Consider the following 27650-nt stretch of genomic DNA (forward strand, 5'->3'; position numbering starts at 1 on the left):
CCACTTACAGGCAGAAGAAAATAAGACCAGCATTCACTACAACAGCCCTATGTGACCCTGAAGCTTAAGGCTGTTTTGTATTGTGAATATAAAATAACTAAAGGTGTTTTATGCAGACCACTGCACAATGCGCCTTTAGTTCTGACTATATAAGCAATATAGCACCACCTCTGATACATTATTGCTGAACTGCATCAGACATGCATCCTCTATGTGGAGTTGAGAGCTTAAGCTACAGTGTTGTTATAACTGTATCACTAATATGGATTGAGTAAGTTACTGGATTATTCCGTGTTCAGTTGAGGTGGAGTCTTTCAATATTTCGCTTTATAAATGTCGGTAAGGATTTCACATCGAATAACGGTCCGTCTGTAATGCCTAAACTCTTGAGAAATATCCAGTTTCACAATAGGAGACATATGGAACAGAAATGAAGTTACATGTTCATTCTCACACTGGTCGATCTGTAAACACCTTTATAGGACAAGACCTTAACAACTGATATTCTTACTTTTTACTTTCTCAATATATATAATTGTTTATGTATTGTTTAATTATTTATATTCTATATTACATATATATACATTTTTTAATTCACTGTTTTTATAGTTTGTTTTATTTCAGTCGACAGACATTTCAAATTTACTTTTTTTTAAAAATTAATTTCTAGTAGACCTAATTTCCTTTTGTATTATTCATATGCAGGCTAGCGTTAAACAGAAAGTGAGCCATTGAAAAACTAATTTAGGCTCTAACAGCAGGGAAAAGCAGCAAAGGTCACTGTTTTGAAGGAGACAGAGGTGTTTGTGCTTTAAGAGCTGGAATAATGAGAAGGGGCCGGGGAGACTTGTGACATTTTTCATGTTAATCTGACCTCCGAACAGTGGGGGAATTTGTCAGAATGCCAGGTAGGCTTGTTACGAGGTGTAAATGTCTTGCGACCGGTATGCTCCGACACAATAAATGTCAGGGCAAAGTATGTGTCCTCTTTGGCTACATCAAAGCATGCATCTGAAAACAGTCTTTCTTTCACAACTCCTAGGGAACATTTGAAATAAATATCAGCTGATTGGTTACAGTGATTGCAAGCACATTGAAGCTAATGATATGCCCTGTTTTGATAACTTCACGCATAAAAAAACTGGGTTAGAAATATGCTGCAAACACAAAGCTTTAAGATGCACCAATCACAAATAGAGCCCCCCCCCCATATCTAATAGACAAAAATGACTGTTCAGATATTCTACACACGTTATTGACCGTAAAATTTGGCATGACTCTCTTCCAGTAAACATCTGACGCAGTTTATAATGCTAGCATGCCAACAATTCATCTCAGTTCAAGCTCACTATGTATACTGCTGGGTTTTGTAGCAGGAAATGAAAACTGGGATTTTTTGGGTTATATGATAGTTTAGGAGCATCTGGTTTCCATGGATTGTCCGTCTGTCGTGAATACTGAGAAGCTCTCATTTTAGTGCAGAGGCAAACTAAAGATGCTCCTTTCCTGTCTGTTCTCTTTCTGTGCCTGTTTTCATCTCTTGAGGACAGTTGTCTTCAATTCCAGCTTTGATCTTTCTGAACTTTTTCCTTCCAGTGAAGTCAATCTGATTTTTTTTTTACTGCTTCCGTAAGTTCCTTTGAAATGTTGTCCAGTATTAACTTTTTTGTTCTCCAATGGTGCAGGTGATGGAGCTGGTGCTCGGCCGAACCTTTCTCAGAATTGGCTGGAATAATAAGTATGTGCAACAGTTTTTGTTTTTTTTCTTCGCAGCAATACCATAGAAGAACCTATTCAGTTCCCCCAAGAACGTTTCAGTGAACAGTTCTTAAAAGAAAATGTTTTCTTCTTTTTATTAAAAAGTTATTGTGATATTCAGGAGAACCTCTTTCCACCTAGAGGATCATGTTCCTTATTTTGAACTTTTTTGGCATTACCAGCTAGCTTTAATGTAATGGTCTGAAGTTATTTCAATTCACAGCAATCGGCTCACGTATGATATTCGTGAATAAAATGATTTCATTTCTGATAGACGGGCAACATGAAATGGCTGGAGTACGGTATGTCTGCAGCACAATGAACAGGATCAGAGTGTCCAGCAAGCAAATACACATCGTAATCTGCCACTTCAGGTACTTTGACAGAAAAAAAGATGCACTTCACTTTTAAACCAGTTTTGCAAGCCCAAAACACCCTTCTATTTTAGTAAACAATGCATCGAACAGGGACAGATAGGACACAAGAGCTCAGTCGGTGGACATGGGTTATAGTTTTACTTTTCACAAGCCATTCGTGCTCCTCCACCAGTTTACCTTCATCTTCTAACTTCAGAAAATACAAAACTGGCAAATATATTATCTGGCTTAAACTCTGAACTGATGTTCAGTGTGCTGATTTGAGACGTGTGGATGGAATGCAGAAGAAGATAATATGCTTTCCTCTCCGAGCACAGCAGGTCCAGAAAAGCCTCCAGCCATATGACAGGGCTTGGCCTCCACTGCCATTTGTTTCAAGTCAACCGTCTTATTTTATTTTTTTTCCTTCTCTGCCCCTTCATACTCTAACTTCCAGTTCCTTCCACAAATCGAGTTGCTCTCTTGACACCTCCAAGTTTTCTTTTTTTTCTTTTTGACTGGACTGATGTCTCAGCATGTCACTTCTTCCTCTTTTCTTGTAACACAGGGGAAAGGGATAGTTGTTTGATCTTCAGAGGCCATTTCCACATCTTACAGCTCTTTCTCAACTTCAAATGACAATGCCTCGAGGCGAGCAACTGCAACTGCAGTAAAGACAAAGCCACATGGCAGATTGAAGTCATAGACGTGCCAACAAGGACACGTTTCTGTTGCATCTCCTCTTCTTCGGGAAACACTTGGAAATAAATCAATATGTTCTTGCAGGACAGAAAACACTAAGAATTCCAGATTGTTTCTGAAACTGTAACTTCGTTTAAAAAAATTAAAAATAAAATTCAAATAAAAACTCACCTGTCACCTGTAAAACCGTACAAACTCATTTAATTCCAGAAGGACTGTATGTTACGGATTATCAAAAGATTATACGCTGATATTCTATTGTTCCAAGTCCTGTTTGACGTTTTTCCTCAATAGAACACAAAAAGATGAATGCAGTGAATATATACAGTGACCATGAGCAGCAAATCTTCAAAAAGGATGAGAAACACTATAAGAAGTAGTCTTTCGATGGCATTATGTGATAAACATAGCAAGACTTGAAGCCAGTCACTTTGAACTACACAGAAAGCGGCAGTGCAAACATTTTAAACAGAAAAAATACTTATAGATTGGAGTATCATGAGTAAATGATTTTTCATTTATTATGGGCGAACTGTTTAGTTACTGAAGGGAGATTTCCTCTTTGTTATTGTCAAGATAAGATACCATACAGTACTTCAGCCTAGACAATGGTAATGCCTACATGTCTTGACACGTCACACCCTCAGTGTCAGATAGTTATGTGTTTGAGTTTTTTTTATTGCACCTTATGACAGTCCTTCCATCACGAAGGCAGCTGACTAGTTAAAGCTTAAATGTCAGTCAGCGAATGGAGGTCTGAATAAACTGTAACCAGTATTGCAGTTGAAACTGTTGAGCAACATCCGTTAGTATTGGAAATGAGTCTGAACTAGAGAGACTTTAAACAGCGTGCCTCCATATCCTGTTATGATCTTAGGCCAAACTGAAAGGTGTCATACATTTTTCCATCCTGTATTTGTAGTAGTGTAAAAGGTCTAGGATAGCATCTCAAAAGATTCAGAGAGGTGGCTGATAAGGTGCATTTCTGAATTCAAATTGTGGACGTGTATTTGAATTATATTAGTATGAATACAAATTTAAAATGAATCATGCGGTCAACGGATGAACATGAATTAGTTTCAAATGGAAAAAATATAGATATTACACAGATTTGTTGTAATATGATAGCATAACAAACACCAGTGCTCTTTTACACTGGGTTGACTGCAGTGGAAATCAATTGTGAAGATATGTTATGTGTTTTGGAAAATACTTCTGGTTTTGTAGGCATGTGGGTCTATAACTTCTACACAGTGCTGACACACACACTCTCTAACCTAAATGAGCTGTTCATGGAGTACTTATCCTGAGCCGTACTGTGCACTTGTGATGTGGGTGGTTTAATGAATAACTAAGTCAGATAGCTGGAGTGGAGAAACTATTATTTAGTTTATGCAATAGATCTATCCAAGTATAATTGGCCAAGCGTTCGTGAAATGTCATGATACAAATTCTCTGAAGTGACAGTAAATGGCACGGCCATTTTCTTGCTGTTAGGCTCTTTTACATAATTTATTACAAGCCTGAACGGAGCTCCACGTAGGGTTGGTTGACAGCCGGTGTAATTTAGCTTCTCTGGATCCGCGAGCCGGCGTTGTAACTGTGACTCAAAGCCTATTTAAAGAGAAGATAAGGTCAGTGTAACAGGTCACTGTCAGCTTTGTAATCCTAAAAGAAATGCCAAGGCAATACACTGTTCAAAACAATTTGAATAAATTCTTAGTGATATAACAAATCAAGTGAATTTTACATTGTATAATGGGCAAGGTTATGGTGAATACAAACCAGTGTTTGAGCTAAGAGATACAATAGATTTCTTTCTGAGCGATGCATGGTGATTAGAGTTCTGACACCTTCCTCCTCCTACTTTTCAGCGTTCCCATTTTTTGCCTCCCCCTCACTGCAGCTGACATCAAAGAACATCTGTTTGTTGTGCAAACCCGCCTCTGAACTCCCCGTTAAGCCGTAGCACTCGCAATGTCATAAGTTCTTCATCCGAGACCGGTTTCTAAGAGAGGGAGAGCATTAAAGTTGCATGGGCATACTGTATGCTTTCTGTATATGCGTGCGAGTATGTTTACCCGTGACACTCATATGAAAAACCAGTGGTGCGTCCAATCAGGGAACAGAATTCGGCTTTGCTTTTCCCAGGAAATTAGGCTGCTTTTCTCCTAGCTGCAGTAGGGCAGAAAAATCACAGGCCATTAGGCACAGAAACACATGAGCACCGTTCTTATTGTGATACAGTGTACAGTTCCACGTCAATAATAACATTTATTGCATATAAGGTGCAGGTGGAAGATTAAAAGCATGACATTCCCAGATCTAGAACACAGAAAACAGGTATAGCAGCCTGGGGTTTTGAACAGAAAGACAAACAGACAGACAGATCAAATTATTCAACACTGTACTTAGTTCAGGCTGCTTTCCTGACATCTGGAGCCAAGGACTCATTATTCATAAGAGTAGAGACAAACTGGACCCTAATAATTTCAGAGGCATTTGTGTAAGCAGTAATCTGGGGAAGTTATTTGGCAGTATTTAAAACCATAGAATGGTAAAGTTCCTTAATGAGCACGATGTCCTAAACCCGAGTCAGATTGGCTTCCTTCCAAATCACAGAACGACTGACCACATTTGCACCCTTCACACCCTAATCAATAAACCCAAGACCAAAAATGGACAAATATTTGCACACTTTGTCAATTTCAAAAAAGCATTATATTTGGCACAACTGACTATATTATAAGCTTTTACAAAGTGGTGTAGGGGGTAAAGTTTTTGACTTTATAAAATCAATGTATTCAAACAACAAATTGGCAACAAACAGAATTCTTCACCGAGAAAAGAGTAGTGCGGCAGGGCTGTAGCCTGAGTCCAACACTGTTCAACATTTACATTAATGAATTAGCGGTGCAGTTGGAACAGTCTGCAGCCCCTGGACTCTCTCTACAAGACAAAAACATCAAGATTTTGCTGTACACAGATGATCTGGTGCTGCTAACACCAACCCCACAGGGACTATAGCAGCACCTGGACCTGCTGGACAACTACTTCCAGAACTGGGCACTGGCAGTTAACCTCAACAAGACCAACCAACATCATCAACAACAACATTCCTCACTGCATCGGGGAGTTTCAGTTCGGCAGTGAATGCTCTCAAAGATAAAGCTCGAAGAGCTCTATATGCCATTAGGAAAAAATTCCAAAATATTAAAATAACGCTTCCAATTTGGTGTAAAATCTTTGATAGTGTGATTCAGCCCATAGCGCTGTATGGAAGTGAGGTTTGGGGTCCACTCAGTGATCAGAGCTACACTAGATGGGATAGACATCCAACAGAAGCCCTACACACAGAATTCTGCAAAATAATTCTAAAATTAATATGCATAAAAGATCCCTCAAATTCTGTATGCATCTTAAATCAAGTCCCACATATTTTAAAGCAATAAAAAACCCAATAACTGAACCCTGAAAAGAGTCCACTCAGTCAGCTAGATCTGAGACTTACTAACCTGACTAACTCTAACCACTAACACTAACCAGTCTCAAACCAGCGCTGCTTCTCACCCGAACATCAAAATAAATCAAATGATCAAACAATCTAAAGATAGATATCTGGAACATTGGGATCAAGAAAGTAAAACACAAAGTAAATTACAAATCTATCGAACTCTAAAATCAAATTATGCATTAGAAGATTATCTTCAGACTGTCAGAGACACAAAGCAGACACGGATCCTGAGCAGACAGACAGAGAGATAGAGAGATAGATAGATAGATAGATAGATAGATAGATAGATAGATAGATAGATAGATAGATAGATAGATAGATAGATAGATAGAGAAAAAGAAAGAAAGACAGACATAAAGATAGACAGATAGAAAGACAGACATACAGAGAGAAAGACAGAAAGACAGACAGATACAGTAGATGGGTAGATTTATTTTTGAAATATAAATCACTCTTTGCAGCCTTTGCTGCATCTTCAAAGTTAATCACATTAATATATAGAAAGATAGTCGAATATAACTGTATGAACAGGAGCTCTAAAACTGACCGTACAAAGAGTGAAGACAAAGTTTTTTCTCTCAAAAAGGCAGGTGTGAACTAATTTACATATCATTTGAAGTTTGGAGCCATTTGCTGTGGAAGGTAGCTTCTAACACCAAAGTACAATAAAACAGTGACAGGCACATGTGAATCTTTATCTGTGTGGCCTTTCATACTACAATCCACTGGACAGACAAACACATGACTGGCTTTTGGTAGGTTGTTTGCTGTATAAATAACAGGGAGTGCACGGTCAGAGTGATATCTAACTCAGTCATACCCCAGGTCCTCTCTTGTCCCATCATATCCCCATCATTAGGACTGGTTGCCCGGGCAGATAATAATGTGGTGTGTGATCCTTATTTGAATTGCACCCATGAGCTAACAGTGACGTCAACGAAATTAGTTACACTGCATTAAAAAGTCCATGGATAAAATAGCATCAAAATGATTTTAATTTAATCTAATTTCTCATTAATGCTATTTTGCCCAAACAGAGTAAGTTTTTTTTTAGGATTGTTTTTCCCTTGCATTGCCTACAAATAAATACTTATACATTTCTTGCCATTACCAAATACTCAATTCAATCTTTTTATCGATTTATTTTTTTTCACTTACCTCAGATTTTATATTTCTTTTTAGACCTGACCGATCACCGACCTCATTGATCTGAGCTTATGTACCACAGGTTTTGAGTAAATATTGCCAAAATTATCCACAAATAATGGTGTTGACAAAAAGATTATAACCAAGATTTGGTAATTAATATAGCATAAGTAGAGATTTTTAAAAGGCTGGAAATTTTTGGCCAATAACATCAAATTAGATAAAGGGATTCAGCACATCACAAGGGCTAAAATAATTTAACCCAATTAAACCATTTCCCCCCGTAACTGCAATCCTACAGTTACATGATTACAGTCATCATTGTCATCAAATATATATGCAGTTGTTATTTAATTCTAATATATTATAAACATATATAGTTGTCACTTTAAATGATGATACGGATACGACATTCACAAGTAGGATGTTTTGCAGCCAATCAAAAACTATTTTTCTTTTTTTTTTTTTTTTATCAAGCAGTTTCACGCTAAATATTAGTGTTTGTTATGCGTGTGTACTCACAAATCATTGGTGTAAATGTATGAGATGCAAGTCTTGTGGATAAAAAGAAAACTCCCTTTTTGCTTCAAAACATATCAGCTTGGCGTTTTGTGTTTTGATGACATTTAATTTCAATTTATTAATTTTCTAATTAACCCAGCACAATTGCAGCGTTTGTGCGTTTGATAAAACAAAACAATGATAAACAGATTAGCTAAGGTTGTACCAAAGCTATGGTCTTCTGTCATGTCTGCTCACTACTTAGCCTTTATATTTATTCAGTCATTTGATCTACTTAGGGGCATAAATGTCGCTTTAACAGTCATGTTTGCGAAATATGAACATGGAAATGATATACGATACCTCCATGAATAGCCTGTCTTTTTTGTGGTACTAGGTAACGCCTGACGTCAAGAGCCTCTATGACGGGCTCAACGTAAATGTATTAAATCCTACCTCTTCTCTGCTCGATGGTCAAATAAGCCAATGGGCTTAAAGGACGTCAGGAGTAGGACCCGCCTCTCGCTCAAGCCTGACCAATCATATTCCGTGGATTCGATATTCGTTTTGTTGTGACCTTTGGAAGCGCGTCCCCGCCCACCGCGTGTCCGTGGCGGAGGAAAACTATAAATAGAGGAGGATGACAGCAGCAGAGGACGAAATCGTAAAACACCCAGATAGAGGGGGTGGAGAGGAGCTTTTTGGGAAGGTGAAACAGCAAATACCTTACAGATAACGGAGCAAGCTAAGAAGAAGAAGGAAAAATATAAAATAAAAATAAAACATTTCAAGTCTACCAACTGGAATACCTTTATGTTAATGTGAAGAAAGTATTTATATCTATTTTTTCTATTTGCACTAGTTAAGGCTACTGCAACTACTGAAAGTCGTCATTTTGTAAACTCAAGTAAGTATTTCATATTTTGTATGGCATTGTTATTTTCGTGATTAGTCCAGTTTGTAAAGTATTACTCGCTGTATTAGGGTTATAGCAGAGCGTTGTCTGTAATAGTTTACTGAAACCTTAAGAGAATTTAAATGAAGGCAGCTTGCTGCGTCAGTCGTGGGCTGTAGACTTTAGGAGCTCGGAGGGATTGCCAACAATGGCAAAACACATTCTTGCAACAGAAGCCATACAGTTACATAGCAGTGCAAGTGATCAAATACCATAGAATATGATATAGGTTATATTCAATTTGTCAGCACATCCAAGTCGAATTGCACAGGATAGCCACAGCATATACTGGTCTCTTGTCTTTAATGTATACCTCTATATGGTGCATTTCATGCACGCATTAGTATTATAGCATTAATGTATCTGTTTTTAAACTGTACATTGTGTCCTCGCGTGCGCTTTAATCTTCCCTGTGTACTGGGTGGGTTGCGACGATACGATCTCAGACGTCCTATACTCGTTTTAAATGTACAAACCAAACACTGTCTCCTTTTATATTTGATAATCAATGAGTAAATCGAACCATATCAGTTTGGTTTAACATTCAAGCGCGTTATTATTTCTATTCGCTTCATCGACGACCGTACGTCGATATGTGCGTGTGCTGACTGGTTTTCATTTCTTCTCGTGACACATTCAGGTTTAATTATTAAAGTCTCGCATTCTTGTGTCGGATTTCCACACGAAACTCTCTATTTTACAGACTTACGTGACGAGCTCGAGTCAAAGTTTGATTATGACGACAGCAGTAGAATGGTTACAGTGCAGGGTCTAGTCAGGGCAAGTTAGTTATTACGTAACTCTATCAGCTCCGCGAGTCCCAGTGCATCCTTCCTATAATGGTAAACTGCAATTATAGAACTAGCTTAGTGGTAATATATACTCGACACAAGGTGTTGTCTTGAATTGAAAATAGAGTGGAAGTACGTATTCAACCAGTGCACTGAGGTTAAGGATTGTTTGTGTGCTTGTGTAAAATCGAATCCGCTCGCAAGCCTGCCCTTACGAAAATTAACCATGGGTTTTTTTATAGTAAAATTGTAGTAATAACAAAGTTTTTTTTTTTTTTTTTTTGTCATATTAACTAACATTGGTATAAACACAGTTTAACCATAGTTAAACTATGTTTAGTGTTGCAAAACCACTGTTAATTTGTGGTTACTTTGGTTTAACGAGCTTAACCATGGTTTCATGGTTTGAACTTTATTTGTAGTAAAACTATGGTCAATTTTCGCAAGACTAAGAATGCGCAAGCTGTTTTATCAAAACATTCATAATATTCTAATGAACTCTCTATTGAAGTGCCCCTATTATGGGTAATGAAAGGTTCATATTTGGGGTTTGGTAGGCCCCACCAATGGGTTGCGATGCATGCAAGGTCAAAAAAACACTTTTATGACTATTATCTGTGGTGATCTTTCCAATTGGCCTCATTTCATCATGCCTGATAAAGCAGTGTTTGTGAGAGCAGTGCTGCTAGCATTGTGTACAGCATTGCCATGGAAACCACTATTTTTATTGCTCCAAAAGTGGCATCTAGTGCCAAAGAATGAATTTGCATTTTCATTCAGACCAATGCAAAAAGGCCAACAAGTGGGCAGGAAATATGCTAATGTTTCATGTTGACTTGAACATGAAATGTCTTGGGATTCGTTTTAAAAACAACTTGTTTCAATTATTCAGATTTGACTCTTTCTTTTGAGAGACAATAAATTAATACACGGTGCACTTTCAGATTGATACTTTGCTGTATGTTTACATTCACTTAGAGCTGTGTTACACACTGCATGATAGGTAATTTTAAAAAATCCATAATAAGGGCACTTTGCGAAAACTGACAGATTTCCAGCTGAGAATAATGAGCTGGAGTTATTCACGGTATTTGTTTTTTGCTTCTCTCCAGGAACCGGATCAGCCGTTTGTGGACTGAGACGTTCCCTCTGCAACCAGCACTTTGTTTTGAACCGTTTCCCCCCCACCCAGTTTCTGTTTATTTGCCTGGCTCCAGCCGAGCCTTGCCCTCTGGTGGCTTACAACACAATACACAAATTCAAACAGCCAACGGTGGTGATACTCCAGGGCAGCACAGCAGCTATGCAGCTTGAAATCCAAGTGGCACTCAACTTCATCATTTCGTACTTGTACAATAAGCTGCCCAGGCGACGTGTCAACATTTTCGGAGAGGAGTTGGAGCGACAGCTGAAAAAGAAATACGAGGGACATTGGTACCCGGACAAGCCATACAAAGGGTCTGGATTCAGGTGTATACATGTCGGGGAGAAAGTGGACCCAGTTGTAGAGAAAGCCGCCAAAGAAAGTGGGTTGGACATTGAGGATGTCCGCAACAACCTGCCTCAGGACCTCAGTGTCTGGATTGATCCTTTCGAGGTGTCTTATCAGATTGGGGAGAAGGGACCCGTCAAGGTGCTCTATGTGGACGACAGTAATGAGAATGGGCTGGAGTTGGACAAGGAGATCAAGAACAGCTTTAACCCAGAGGCCCAGGTCTTCATGCCCATTAGCGAACCCCTAGGCATGTCCCCCACCTCCAGTTCCCCGTCCCCACCGTTCGGCCAGTCGGCGGCGGTCAGCCCCACCTTCATGCGCCGTTCCACGCAACATTTAACCTTTACCACTGCCAGCTTCGCCGCCACCAAATTCGGTTCCACGAAAATGAAAAGCAATGGGCGGAACGCCAACAAGGTGACCCGAAACTCCCCCACCAACCTGGGCCTGAATGTAAACAACCTCCTGAAGCAGAAAGCCATGTCCACATCAATGCATTCTCTCTATGGCATCGGCTTGGGCAGTCAACCGCAGAAGCCCTCTGCCCTGTCTCCCAACGCCAAGGAGTTTGTATTCCCCAATCTCCAGGGACAGGGCAGCCCAAGTGCAATGTTCCCCGGGGAAACGTCCCTCAATCTCAGCCCTCTCCCGTACAATAATGCCTTTGACGTGTTTGCAGCCTATGGGGGCCTTAATGAGAAGTCCCTCATGGACAGTCTGAGTTTCAGCTTGAGCAACATGCAGTATTCTAACCAGCAATTCCAGCCAGTGATGGCCAACTAGAAAACGAGAATACTACTAACGACCAGAGATATGTGATGGGACGGTGGAAAGCTCACGTTTGGAAAATCCCCAATAAATGGAAAAAACAAAAAGAAAATCGCAAAGCAACACTTCAACTGTAAAGTCCCAGTGAATAAGTCAAACGACGAGCCCGAGGGTGAACCATGTTGTTCCCTTGAGTATTTTTGTTATTCTTTTTACGAGTAAGCTTGTTGTACAATCAAGCTTTGTTATCTAAACTCATATTGTTTTAAGTTGTTTTCTTTTGCCAACCAAGCACAAAATTATTTTTACTGACTGTTTTAAGATATCTTTATGAAGAAGAAAACTACAAATCAAGGCCTCTAATAGTATTCAAGGTATAGCTACACAGCCAATCTCCGAGGATTGGCCTGAATGCTGAATGAGGGATTTCCTGGTCTTTTTTCTAACTGTATAATTAATTTAGTAGAAAGTTTGTAAAATATCAGAGTATATATTGTTTTTACGACATATTGCATTTATATCTTTTTACTACTCCAGTGATCTGTGATGGCTGCAGCAGCTTTTGTTATAATTTTTTTTTATTGAAATTGTTAAAATGAAATCCATCTTTAAAAACATCAGCTATTCTAAAGACTATGTACAGAATATTCCATTGTGTTGGGATTTAAAAAATATTTGCTCTTTGGGGGGAAAAAAGAGAAAAAAAAATAAGAGTTGTATTTTCTGTTAAGAGTTCAAAGATTTTTGCTATACTATGGACAAAATGTAATCGTATATTAATTTTGTACCAACATTGTGCAATACTTGACAAAAACAAATAGTATAACAAAGTATTTGGAGTCAGTGTCTTACATGTAAGGAGGGACTGATAGTTTATTAAGTTTGTATTAAAATGCTTGAAATTATACTCTTGTCTTAAGCTTTTTATTCATATCTTCATTTTCTATCTCTACTTTTTCACTGCTCTCATTACAAACTGTAAATTACTCGTACATGCTACAGGATTACTGTTGTACTGTTCTCGTTTTCAGTCTGCTTAAGAAAATGTTGTCTTCTCCAGATGCAAGAGTGCATTTCCATAAATGGGGTTCATTAATGTAAGTATCCATGACTCGCAGTGTAGCGTTCAGATCAGCATTTATTCTTATAGTCATGAACTGCATTTATCCATTTGCAAGATGCTTTTATCCAAATAATTTAAGATGCATTTTATCAGTATATGCATTCCCTGGAAATTGAACTGCGACCTTGTTGCGAGCGCCATACCCTTTCAGAAAAATAGAGGAGCTTTGTTTACTTACTAGAGGTTGATATTTAAATAAATCCAGGTTGTTTTTTTACTAGTTGCCCCCTAAACCACAAACATTCACTAAACCTTCACAAAGAGAAAGACTAACCAGACTAACCGGGATTGTTATGCAAAAACAAGTTCATATATTTGTATCTTTTGAAGATGAACATTTGAATCTGTTTTGGATTCTTCCATGATGCAACAGCAGAACTATGTGAAGGCTGAGCTATGTTTTGCAGTATTGTTATTGCAGTTCCTCGATTCGATTAAAGTCAGCTAGCTGGTCTAAGCATTTAACAGCTCTCCTGATTCCAGTAAGCAAAACGAATCTATATTTAGAGCTCTAATTAAGTTGATTGAGCTAAGTGAATTGAGGAGGGAAGTCGCAGATGAGTTAACCCACAACCTCACTTTCTTTGGTAGATTTTGTCACCCTCCCCTTCCTGCATCATGTCGGTGTCTAATAGAGCAAGCTTTTTGAGTCTTACAACTAAATGAACTATACATTTTGAGGCTCTCTGTGAAAGCAATGGGACAAAACACGGCAGCACTTTTATTAATTTGTTCACAACCCTAAGGCCATCCAGGATGAGTTTGGATTAGCATCACTTGCTCATTAATGGATCCTCTGCAGTGAATGGGTGCCGTCAGAATGAGAGTCCAATCAGCTGATAAAAAATATCACAATAATCCACAAGTAATCCACACAATGTGAAAAGCTGTATGTTTCTAATAAACAAATCCATCTTAAAGAGGTTTAAGAGTCCTCTATCTACAATATTGCTTTCTCCATGGATAATGTTGTCTTGTCTGATTCAGGAGAGAAATATGCCCAGGTCAAGCACTGTTTACAAGGAGAACACTTATTTTAAACAAATATGCTGGTGGATTTTGATGTGAGAGGGCAACAGGGTGTGGACATTTTCACAGGATAAAACATCATTATGAATAACGGACAGGTATTTTAGCCAGAAGTGATGGTTTAAAGTTAAAACATCTTAATGGAGAATTAGTTTCTTACAAACATGCAGCTCTTCGCTTCACAAGATGAAAACTGATGGACTGGAGTCATGCGGGATTACTTGTGGATTATTGTGATGTTTTTATTAACTGTTTAGACTCTCATTCAGACGGCACCTATTCACTGCAGAGGATCCATTGATGAGCAAGTGATGAAATGCTACATTTCTCCAAATTTGTTCTGATGAAGAAACAAACTCATCTATAATTTGGATTGTCCTTTAAGTCCTTTGAATCCTTTAAATGTTCTTCAATTTAAATTCCGTTCACTGAAAGGTTCTTCTAAGGACCAAAAAATTTATATTCTATTGCATCCCTGCAAAAAAAACAAAAACAAATTCTTCTTCCAAATATGGTTTAAGTAATTAGCTTACAAAACATTTTTAGACCTCATTTGCACTCAACTGTCAAAGCTACCACCTTCTACCAGAACATCAACCTCTTCATATAGCCTCAAAACTCCGAATACAATAGGCGGCTTGCCTGGCTTATTTGTCTAAGTGGAGGTCAGGAAAATAAAGCCCTCGGAGGGTGACTTCATGCATGGCCTTGTGTAGGTGTTAAGCTTGGCAGCTCCCTTTCAGTGCAGCAGCTCTGAACTTTGCCAACTCAGTGAGTCAGAGAGATGAGTTGCACCACGTTGAGACAGGTGCAGACTTCAGGGTGGCAGCAGAAGATACGATTACACTCGCTGTTTATCACTGAACGCTAGGGGAAGAGGATAGCGACAGACTGGGAATACCTCAGCCTCTGTCCTTGAGGAGGTGGAGGCCTGACAGGTAATGGGTGACGAAACAGTGGGCGATGATGGGAAATGTGAGTGCTTAGTCACTGAAGGGAATCACATAGATATTAATACATATAGAAAATTGTAAAATATAAGTTTAATACTTTTTTCTTGTAATGCTTACCAAGGCTTCATTTATTTATTTAAAAATACAGAAAAATATTAAACTATTATGAAGTATTATTACAATTGAAAATAACTTATTTCTATTTGAATGTATTTTAAAATATAATTTATTCCTGTGATGCAAATCTGACTTTTCAGCATCACTGCCTCAGTCTTCATTGTCCTTTAGAAATTATTCTAATACACTTATTAAATGCTTAAGATTCATTCTTCTTATTATTATACATGTTGAAAACAATTGTGCTGTGTCATGCTTGTAAAAACTAATACTTTGTTTCAGAACTATTTTATGAAAGATCAGCATTTATTTGAACTCTTATAAATATCTTTAGTCACTATGATCAATTTAATGGGACTTTACTGAAGAGAGTTTTAATGTATATATATTAGAGTATATACTAAAATTATTAATAATACTATTCTGTTTACTATCTAAACTAATGATATGTATTATTGTCATAACTAGAATAACAGCATAAGTCTGTTACACGTTCATCTTTTTTGGTCAAGAAATGTTCACTTACAGTAAGAAACTGTGTGATCAACATGTAAAGCGACCAAACCACAGTTTGTTTAGTTTTCTTCATGTCATAGCCTATTCTATACAAATTTGAATCTAAAGCCATTTTTAGATTTTCAGGGTCACTGAATGACATTTGGGAATCACTCTCAAACTCTTAATTTCCCATTTTGTGATGTTAGTGTGTGAATCCTTCCACAAGCTTTCGCCTTTAATAATTTACTTTGAGCTACCTTTGCTGAATCAAACTGGCCTAGTTTAAACACCTCTGTACGTTTCAGTAATTCAGAGGCTCAGAGAGCAGAAGTAGTCCTTGCTTTTTGTGACAGCACTGTGACAGTGGCTGGTGTTGTGTGAACTGAAGACTTCCACTTATGTGGTGCAGATGGGAGACGTTCCCAGTGCCACAGGAATGAAACTCAGCACTGCTGCAGCAAGCTTGCTGACTTTCTGTTTTCATTTTTCTTCCAAAGAAGGAAGGGCTTTGACTTCAGGCTTCTCACAGGTTCACTTGCAAAGATGTTTGCGTCTGTGTTTAATTAATGAACCTCATTAGAGTGACCAGATGTCCATTTTGTGTGTTTTTTTTTGTCCCTGCATATTCCTTCTATTTTAGAGGTTTCAAAAAGTCACAAAAATGTCTCATCACCCTACACTTCATCAACCAGGTTTCTTTTAAAGCCTGGTTGTATTACTACAAAATTAACACAAATCACATTCAGATAAAAAAAACATTTTATACATATATATTACAATTAAGAATAATGGAATACAATAGGTTGAATTATTTATTTTATTATAATTTTAATAATATATAATGATATAATTAATAGTAAAAAAGGTTTTCCCAATCAAATTAATCTGTGGCACTTTGGTAATGCATTAAACCTAGTGATGAACAAACAATATGTATTGTATCTTTAAACCTTTGATGCATGAATTATTGTTTTCAAATCTGATATAGCTTATTTTTTCTCTCAAAAACAAAGATATGATCATTACCAAACCCTTCCGTTTCAAAATAATGTATTTGGCAAAATTTACACATCTATTCTGCAAAAGGTTGATAGTAGATATTTCAGAGGTATATTATAGCTGTACCACTACTTTCGTCAGCCAGTTTTGAATTTTTGTTCAAAGACCAAAGACTTAAAAAGAGGACAGTCATAGAGAATTATGACTGAAAGTCAAAGATCAACCTGCCACAGTTGCTTGGATGTAACATCAAACTCTTAATGGTTAAAAATAGCTTTCGCTGCTGTGATGGGTGTTACTGTATGCATCATAGGGTTAATATTATGTAAGTCAATATATAGACTAATTATAATATTCTATGTTGATCTACAAAACAAAACATATTTTATTCATGCACAACTGATAGGAGATCTTGATAAAATAGTTTTTGACTGCTAAATATAGCACGCTAATACAATAAATATTAACCCAAATGACTTCAACTCATGACATCTGCCAGCTTAAACATTAAACTAGAAGATAAAGCTATAAAAGAACTATATAATCAGTAATCATATCTCAAATTAATTACTGTTTGTTTCATTGAATCTTTAACCAGTACCTTGAATTGCATGGATATTTGCACTGACTCTGTCATTTTGGTAATGTGTAACCTATATTGTTTTACAATGCATGAGTAAACGTCATAACACTTGTAATATTTTATTTAGCTGAGCCCATGGGAGCTCGTGGAGCTGGAGCTCGCTGAATGAATGTAGGAGGTTGTGCTCGGCCTGTGGTGGGAGGTGTTGCATAACTGCGTGGATGCTGCTGTCTTCAACAACACGTTAGTGGGGAATGCATGGCATGCTTCCCAAATGCCATGACAGGTTCCCCCGAACTCGCTGTGTGCTTGTTTGTTCTTCAGAAATATCTGTTGTTGCAATTACGTCAATTCCCTCAGGTGTCGATGGAGATGAGCAGTTAAAACAGACGTTGCTTTCTGTTGTTTTTCTCTGCTTCAAGGACTCAGTATGATTCTGTTTCATGTGAGGCATGAATACAAACAGAAAGTCTGAGTTTGTCGTTCAAAGCAACTCGGGCCTTGAAGAATCAGAAGTGGGTGGATGATATGACCTGTGCTCAGCGGCAATCTGCCGCTCCAAGAGCTTCATCTCTTCTTGGTTTGAGCTGGACTAGGGGGAGTTATGCGTCATTATTTAGGGCTGATCTAAGCTTTTTGTTATGGGACATGGTCTAAGGTTGAGTTATAGTCAGTGCTCGTCCTGATTTGGTCATCTTTATGGGCCGATCTGGGGTCATTACTAGGCTGATTTAGGTTTAATAATGCATATTTTTTCAGGCCCGTCTGAGGTCATTATTATGGGTTGTGGTCTATGCAATTACTGGGTTAGAAATAATCATCGTTTTGACTTATTTCTTCGGCCTGGGAACAGTTAAGGGTCATTATTAGTGATTATATAAGTTTAGTTTGCACCATTTTTTCAGGGCTGATCTGAGGTCATTATTATAGGCTGAGTTCTAGGTTGATTTTGGGTCATTAAATAATAAATATCTTGCTCTAATTGGTCACTTTTGACTTTTTGTTTTGGGCTGATCTGGAAAAGTTAAGGATCATTATTAGTCATTATCTAAATTTATTATTTATTATTATCTTAGTTTGCACCATTTGTAGGGCTGATCTGAGGTCATTATTATAGGCTGAGGTCTAGGTTACATTAGGTCAGTTATAATAAACATTTGGCCTATTTGGTCACTTTTGGCTTGTTTTTTTTTTTGTGTGGCTGATCTGGGATCAGTTATGGGTCATTAGTAAGGTGGATCTAGGCTTAGATATGCCTAATAATTGCTGTTGATCTGAATTCATTATTTTCGGTCTTTGTTTGATACTCGCTCACTAATATTCAACTTTTGGCTTATTTTTTATTTTGGTCATTTTTTAAGATGACCTGAGATCATATTTGATCATTTTTGAGGCTGATCTAGGGCTATACATCATATTAAGGCTGACCTGAAATCATTATTATTGGTCATGGTTTTAAAATCTACCTATGGGTTTATCTGAGGACACTTTCACCTGATTATGGATTATGGACTTTTTAGTAACTTCACATTTCAAAAGTGCTATTGTTATCATTATTTATTTATTTTATATATATATAAAAATGCATCTCTGTTTTGTGCCACAAATTAAGCAAAAATTTGTAAGCCAACAAGAAACATATTTTTGAAATTAACTTTCTTGCTTATAGGTCTTAAGGCATGCTTTGTTCTCACAAATAGTCCACTGACTCGAAAAATTCAAAGCTCACTTATGATTTTCATCTCTCAGTCATGCGGTTTTACTCTCTCAAGTTCTGTTAATAAGGACTTTTAGAAAAAAAGTGTTCAAGAGAGTGAGAAAAGTAAGAGAGGATATGAGGTTGGGTGTCACCTTGCCTAATTACCATGTGTGACAGAAAGTGTATGACAGGATGTGTAAGTGTCAATGTATGTTCTGTGTCTCTATGTGTGTGGCCTTGAAAAATGTGCACATTTGTCTAGTTGTAAATGACTATGAATGAAACGGCATGAAACTAAGTGTGAAATACATGTCAAATGCACATAGAATTGTTTGACTGTGTTTATCTATGGCTAAATTTGTAGTGGCTGGTGAGGATACTATGAGCCTATGAGACCAGATACTATGATCTGGTTGGAGGCATTTTTTATAAGGCAATTTTTATTCGAAGCTGGTGTGACAGCTTGGCTTCTGCCGACGTCAGCACTCAGGACTGTCGGTTTTAGCAGGGGAGGGTGTAAACACAGCCTGCTCTCAGCGAGATGAACAGAGGAACAGCCTAAACCACAACACTGAACCTACATTCACAACGAGAGCACTCTGTAGGCCTCCGGGGAGCTGCTGTAGGTTTAATTATACAGGCTGGTAGAACCTGTTCACTGCACAGGTGGGAGAAGCGTTATTTTGAGCCGTTAGGTTATGCAATGTAAAAATTGAGAGTAATTAGTGGGAAAAGCTCAGGCTCATGTTGAAGCAGGGGTTTGTGGGCCAAAGATAATAATAAACCAAGACAAAAAAGTTTTTCCAACATGCATTTTTTAAATAAAAACTGTGCTCCAAAAATAGGTAAAACCACATTATGATGATAGATGGTTGTTTATATGGGAGTGAGCGGGTCCTAAGTTGTCATTTAAAGCCAGTAGTTGGTCCAATAGCTGATGATTGATTGTCTGGACTAGTGGTGGACATGGTTTTGACCTGGCAGACCGTCCTGGTGAAGCTGGATCAAGTTGGTAGACCTCACTGTAGACCAGTAATATATCACCAAGAGAAGAACGGCATTGCTCAGAGGTTGCTCTTTCATAGCTCAAATAACTTTCAAGAATCTCAGTATCAATGATAAATCTAAATCAATGTATCTAGCATAGATCAGATCATTTCCTCTGGAAATAATTGAATCATAAGAGTTGGAGCTCATTTTAAAATGTATTAAAAAAATATATGTTTTTAGTAATGTTTTAATTTGCAAAAAAAGAGAGTTTTATTATAATAATCATAATAATAATACTGTGGTATGGGGAAACATCTTCCTTCCTTTGCTTGTCTTCTTAAGCAGGACAAAGACAGAGCTTAGAGGCAGCTGATACTCCAAACATAATTCATTCAGAGTGTTCAAACACTAATTTACATGTTCATGTGATTCATGAGTTTGCATGATTTATATGAGCCATGTGGAGAACAATCGAGAGAAAAGGGGAAGTTTACACACCTCTGTTGATGTGATTGGCTGGATAATATGAACAAGCTCCTCTTGATTATGTGTTGGGAACTCCATTTTGGACGGGTAGAGTTAGTTGATTCATTCCCGGCGCTCGATACTCTACCATTGAGTGCTGTTTTGCCCAGAGCCACAAACGACCCTTTCCTTAATAAGGCCAGACATAACCTCCATTGCCCACGTCCAACTCAGGCCTTGACCCAACTAGACAGTCCATTCCCTAAGATAGAAACACACAAATCATACCTCTGTCAGCCGTCAAATACAGCCTGTGAGTATAAATAGCTATGGATTGGACTCTCATCTCTTATCTCTGCTAAAGCCAAAGACACATCAGTGAACCGCAAATCACAGCCGTGTCCTCCTACAAACCCTGCTCTCCCGGCCATCTGTGTGTGTGTGTGTGTGTGTGTGTGTACAGCCTCATATATTCTCACAGTCTATTCCTGTGTTGGACATTTGGTTTTATTCAGTGGCTTTGAGAGATTTGAAGAGAAGTAATGCATTTGTCTGAAGCAATGCATGCGAGCTTTGCTCTTCAGATGAGACTGGAATTGATGAAACAGTTAATTCGATCAATGTTATTGTTGCTTCGGGGATCGTTTCCATCTGTTACATACAGGGATGAATTGAACAGAATGATCTGGAATGGAGTTCCCACTGCTTAACAGAGCAGGGCAACATTTTATTATTTGCAGTGAACTATCCCTCTAATCATCTAATCAACCAATCCGAAAAAAGTATTTTGAGCAGAACAGTTGATTTTAACCCTGGTTTTCAGCCTGTAGTTTTCTTAAAGTTTAAAGAACAGAGATAAAGCAATCCTGCCAGTGATGATAGGCTTCATGAACTCCCAGCATTGTGTCCTTGAGTAACCTTAACCTCAGGCTGCTGTAATTAGTGCACCACAAGTCCGCTGAATGACAATGCTAAATGCATGTGCACACTGGGCACCGAAAACAGTTTAGAGCTGCGAGGGCGTTTTAGCATCAGCCACACAGAGCAGGTCACAGGTCAGCAGTGTCAAAGGTCAGCCAGGGCTGCATGTTTTAGTCAAAGACAACACGTCAACCATCGCTTCAGTCATTCCTTCGGCTTCTAATAAGGGTCTTGGTTCAGATCTCCTCATATTACCGCTAGTCTGCTAAAGCATAAATAGACTGCGTCTAATATAGCTCCCTGTCACCGGCATGTGTTTGTTGCGTAGTTGAAAGTAGCTATGCGGACATTTGTTTATTTTCTCTCCTCTCTATCATACACAACAGAACAGAGAAGGACTTTAGTATAATGTGATGGTGCCCTTGCTGATACAGGCCTCCCTTTATGTTGTGTGTAATCTGAGCTTTCAGTGCCAGGATTGAGCCTCTCTCTCCCCCTGAATGGAGCGCTGTGGGCCAGGCCGCTGTTTCCTGTGCTTTCACTCTGCTTAGCTCGGCACTACGATTATAGTAAAGCCAGGGGTGGGACGAACACATTTGTGCTGAGGAGACAGGCTCTCTCTCTCTTTCTCTCTCACACACACACACACACACACAGAGAGAAAGAGAGAGACACACAGTGAAGGTGAATGATGGCAGCAAACACACAAACAGTTTGAGAAGTCTCAAGGGCTTTGAATGTCGTGAGTAAGTCACGTTTAGCGTGCTATAAAAGCATCAGAGGACGATCTCAGTTCTCTTGTGCTCAGCTGAATTTGTCCTAATGCTAAAATTTATGCTGTGTCCCAATTCAAAGGGTCCCTATGCAGTGCTCCCTACACACTGAGCAGGGATTATCTACCGAAGACAACAAGATGTTAGTTAGAGTTATATCAGGTTGTAGTTGACTAAAACTAAACATTATTTTAAAATAAAATAAACATTAACTGAAAATAAATTATAAAAATTATGTTAACTTAAGTTACTTGGCAAAAGCAACAGTTCTCAATCTCATGCGGTTTAAGTTGAACTAAAATAATAAACTACTAAAAGTACAAAAATAACTCAGACTAAATAAACGAAGAAATGAGACTAAGAAATATCTAGCAATTAGCAGCGATGAATAAAACTATAAACACAAAAATGTAAAAATTAAACATTTAAAAATATTTTCAAATGACAAAACACAACAAAATTACTAAATCTTGAAATCAAATAAAGTTAAGTGATCAAAAAAATGTATATATAAAGCAATACACACATATAAAAGAATATTTATAGTTTATAAAAAATATACATTTATTTTTTACCTATATGGCATTATATATATATATATACCATACCATACCAACTTTATTTGTTAAGCACTTTACAACAACCAAAGTTGACCAAAGTGCTGTACAGAAAAAATAAACATACTGTATGTACCATTAATAACCACACAATAAAAGCATTCAAAAAAACAAATTAAATCAAGTAAATAAAGTCGACATCTTACTAGGTGTCAAAAGCCAAAGAGAAAAGATGGGTTTTAAGAAGGGTTTTAAAAACATAAAAAGAAGAGGCCTGCTTAACATGCAAAGGCAGATCAGGGGCAGGCACAGCAAAGGCACGGTCCCCTCTGAGCTTGCGCTTAGTTTTAGACACAGTCAGGAACAGCTGATCATCTGATTTGAGAGAGCGGACGGGTTTATAAGAGTGTAGAAGCTCAGAGAGGTATGGCGGGGCAAGACAATTTAGGGATTTAAAAGCAAATAACAAAATTTTAAAATGGATCCTTAATTGAAAAGGCAGCCAGTGTAATGAAGCTAAAATAGGGGAAATGTGCTCATGTTTACGTGTACCACTTTAACTCCTAGGTTTGTGATATTAGGTTTAATATAGGGTGCCAAGGAGCCCAGATCTACAGGCAGGGTCCTAGTGGTGCCTCCAAAAACCATCACTTCTGTTTTTTTATCATTAAAATTTAAAAAGTTCAGAGCCATCCAGGCCTTTATGTCGTCGAGACAATCGAGTAGTTGTCCAACAGAGTTATAATTTTTCTTTCTAAAGAGGTACATAAATCTGACTGTCATCTGCATAACAGTGGAATGAAATGCCATACTTCGTAAGAATGGAACCAAGTGGAAACAAATACAGAGAGAATAGTAGAGGGCCAAGGACTGAGCCCTGTGGGACCCCACACAAGAGAGGAGCAAGTATATATATATATATATATATATATATATATATATATATATATATGTAACTATATAATGTAAACACATGTACATATGTGTGTCTTTGTATTTATATATTATAGGAGCACACACACACACACACACACGTACTTCACACATTTTTTTATTAGGCATTAATGAAACAAGATTTTACACCCACCTGATTTTTCCAAGCAAAAAATGTCCCAAATAAAATGTGAAATGAGGACATAGTCTATAGTTTAACTGGCCTCTTTTCTGGTTAATAAACAGGTTTTAATTTGTGGCAAGTAACTGTCCTCACTGTGTAACAGAAAACAGAACCAGAGAGAATAATGATCTGTAAGGAATACCCGTCTATTTTTCACACTCTCTGGTTTTATTTTTATTTTTCACACTCTCTGGTTTTATGTCTTTTTTTTCTCACTGTCTGGTTTTATTTTTAATGTTTCTCACTTCCTGGTTTTATATTTATCGTTTCACACTCTCTGGTTTTAGTTTTATGGTTTCATTTGAAAAGTGAGAGTGATCGAAGCCTGTTTGTGCCGATCATATTATTACCTACATCCAGTTTGCATTAATTATGATCAATATTATAAATGGGATTTCTATGATCCTGTTATTGGCTATTAATCGTATTCAAAATCTGAATACAATTAACTATAATACAAAATGTAAATGAATCGTGCTTCTCCTTAAGTTTTACAGCATGAGGTTGCTTTATACATATTGTAGGTCTTACTTCATTACCTTCCTGCTAGTAAAACTCTTCCTCTTAATTCTTTTTTTTCTAGGTTGACAATAAACTGACTGAAAAGAGCTTTACATCTAATGACCAGAACATTATAGAGACTTGCAAATGGTCTTTTCTGACCTCTTTCAATATGCAAAAAGTTTTGTGAATGCAAATTAAGTTTTTCAAGTTCATTTAATTCATTTACACATGACGATAAAGACATTTCAGGACACATGAGGCACACAATGCTAAGTGGGTCATAACGGTTTGTTCTGTACACTCTTACACAAAACCCACTAAAATGAGGTCTGTTCTGGAAATGTGTTGACAAAGGCACCCCTTCCTCTGTGGCAGCCCACTTACATACAGGCCATTGGCATTGTTGTGATGTGTGTGTGTGTGTGTGTGTGTGTGTGAAGAGTGAGGTCAGAAACAGAGGTCCTGCAGGCAAACTGCCCAACACTCAAAGCAAACAAGCAGGCATTGTCAAGGCAATGTGTGGTTATCTCTGCATCGCACTTGTGGATCTGAAAGGCACAGTGACAGAGAGAGACCTTTTGATAAGCATTCATCACTCTGATGTGTTATTATCAAAAGCAACATGATCATGGCCTTGTGATGCTCAAAGTCAAAATTTAACATCAGTAGGGTCATCTGAATTCACCCGCTTTAGTTTCCTAACACACGTTCTTGTTTTAAAAATGAGCAAAAAAAAAAAATCTTTATTATCTTATCTTATAACCTATTTTTGGATCTAATAAATCTCCAAAAAGAGGTTATTTAAAATTGTGTTTCTTTTTAGATTATGCAAACTTTTTTCTTTATAAACTTAGAATATATATATATATATATATATATATATATATATATATATATATATATATATATATATATATATATATTGTGGCGAGTGGGGCGGGGCCGAGAGACGTGGGAACGAGGAGGGAGGCCAGGTGTGGTGATTGGAGATGAGCTGCACCTGCGCCCCACCGCCGGTCTCGAGTCCCACGTAGAAGATGGAAGGATATAAAACTGGAGCGACGACCGTGTAGGACGAGAGAGGACCAGGCCTGGGCCATATTTTATGTTTTGGTTTTTATTTGCGCACACCAGTCGTCCGCGAGGGGCTGGTGCGCTGTTTTGTGTTTATTTTGAATATTAAAATGTCCTTGATTGTGCGCCGGTTCCCGCCTCCTTCTTCCCGATGATTATGAAGTTTTTATCATTATATATATATATATATATATATATATATATATATATATATATATATATATATATATATATATATATACATACATACATACATACAGAGAGAGAGAGAGAGAGAGAGAGAGAAAGAGATAGACAGATAGACATCTACTTTTATAAAAAAATATATATGAATGTAAATTTAAATTCTCATTTTAAAATGTGTGCATATATATATATATATATATATATATATATATATATATGTAATTTAGTATAAAGTAATTTTAAAAAGATTATCTATACAATTAAAATATATAATTCACAATAATTTGACAGCACTAGTATATATATATATATATATATATATATATGGGTTTTTGAAAAATATATTTTTTTGCAGTTTATAATGTAGTTACCTTTAAATGAAAACAATCTGCAAAGTTGTTAATCAAAAAAGTGCAAGATAAATAAAGATATTGTCTCTCAAAAAAGGATAGTCGGTTCTGAATTGCCTTAACGAGTCGTTGTATTTTCTAATCTATTGCCTGTTACCAGTATACGCCACTGGATATCACATTTGCTTGTCGTTTTACCGAGGACTTCTTCTCTAATCTTGGCTTTTTATCTTTGTTGGCTTCTAATCTGCTTTATTTGGACTAACAAGTCACTCCGAACCACAACCTGTAAGGTGAAAAGAATGTTGAAAAGTATATCCAAGTTCTAGAACAACATCTGCTCCCATCCAGACATCGTCTCTTTCAGGGAAGACCTTGCATCTTCCAACAAGACAATGCCAGACAACATTCTGCATCTATTACAACATCATGGCTGCGTATAAGAAGGATCCGGGTACTGAAATGGCCAGCCTGCAGTCCAGATCTTTCACCAATATAAAACATTTGGAGCATCAAAAAGAGGAAGATGCGACAAGGAAGACCTAAGACAGTTGAGTAACTAGAAGCCTGTATTAGACAAGAATGGGACAACATTCCTATTCCTAAACTTGAGCAGCTTGTCTCCTCAGTCCCCAGACGTTTGCAGACTGTTAGAAAAAGAAGAGGGGATGCCACACATTGGTAAACATAGCCTTGTCCCAACTTTTTTGAGATGTATTGATGCCATGAAATTTACAATCAACTTATTTTTCCCTTAAAATGATAAATTTTTCTCAGTTTAAACATTTGATGTCATCTATGTTGTATTTTGAATAAAATATTGAAATTCGAAACTTCCACGTCATTACATTCTGTTTTTATTCACAATTTGTACAGTGTCCCAACTTTTTTGGAATCTGGTTTGTATACTGACACTGAATGTACTGTAGCACACAGACTTTATAATTAAAGTGAAATTGCTATTTGTGTATTTTGATGCACCGGCAGTTATAGGGTTAATGTGGGAGTGGTTAGGTTAAGTTGGTACTCATGTGATAGCCTACAGCTGTTCTGAGTTCTGATTAAAAGTTAAGACAGAGCGTCTTCTGTCTGTTGTTCTTCATATTTTGGTTTACAAACTGAATTTTTTCATCAGTTAGTCATGTTAGCACTCATCTAACGTACCCACCATTATTGTTTTAAGTGTTCACAGTTCGGCAGTTAAACTTTAGCTGTGGAGACGATTCCCTTGCATAAGTTTTATTTTTATTTTATGTCATTATTATAAGAACGGTTTGGAGCACTTTATTATTGTTTTATGTAGGTGTTTTGTCAATGGTAGAGGCTCAAGGACTCCCTCTCAAATCATTCCGAAATCATTGGCAAATTATTCTAATATTAAATGTATATTCTGAGAAAATTACAATGTTTACTGACTTTAGATGAATTTAAACCTGTTGTAGGAGACTCCAACAAAATATTAGAGCATATGACCTGACCTTTAAAGAAAAGTGAATTCAGTGCATCAGCGTCATAGTGTTGTCAAAAGTACTGCATTTGGTACTAGACAGTACTGACATTTTTAATAATTTTCCATTTCCTGCAAACATTTGAGAGCCGTTGAGCAGATTGTTAAACTCTCAAACGCTGATTGGTCATTGTGTTCACGCGCTCAACAGATATGGCTGTGATTGGCTACAATGATCATCACGCCACAGCCTTCACCGAGAACATAATGGCTATAATC

The 27650-nt window shown here is 37.4% G+C and overlaps 1 protein-coding gene and 1 long non-coding RNA gene across 2 annotated transcripts; one reads left to right on the forward strand and one right to left on the reverse strand.

The window, feature by feature from the left end:
* Positions 1-3275: 3275 nt before the first annotated feature.
* On the reverse strand, positions 3276-8400 carry LOC127953921 (uncharacterized). The gene is made up of 4 exons (XR_008153362.1): positions 8341-8400; positions 4898-4991; positions 4602-4824; positions 3276-4430 (listed from the first exon to the last, which is right to left on the reverse strand). It is a non-coding gene; the product is annotated as an uncharacterized LOC127953921 (long non-coding RNA).
* Positions 8401-8623: 223 nt separating this feature from the next.
* Positions 8624-12893, forward strand: LOC127953901 (protein Tob1). The gene is made up of 2 exons (XM_052553271.1): positions 8624-8884; positions 10836-12893. Exon 2 carries the CDS (start codon positions 11027-11029, stop codon positions 11999-12001), a length of 975 nt encoding a protein of 324 aa, XP_052409231.1. The 5' UTR covers positions 8624-8884; positions 10836-11026; the 3' UTR covers positions 12002-12893.
* Positions 12894-27650: the final 14757 nt, after the last annotated feature.

The sequence above is a fragment of the Carassius gibelio genome, chromosome B3 (genome assembly GCF_023724105.1).
Source record: "Carassius gibelio isolate Cgi1373 ecotype wild population from Czech Republic chromosome B3, carGib1.2-hapl.c, whole genome shotgun sequence".
Classification (NCBI taxonomy): domain Eukaryota; kingdom Metazoa; phylum Chordata; class Actinopteri; order Cypriniformes; family Cyprinidae; genus Carassius; species Carassius gibelio.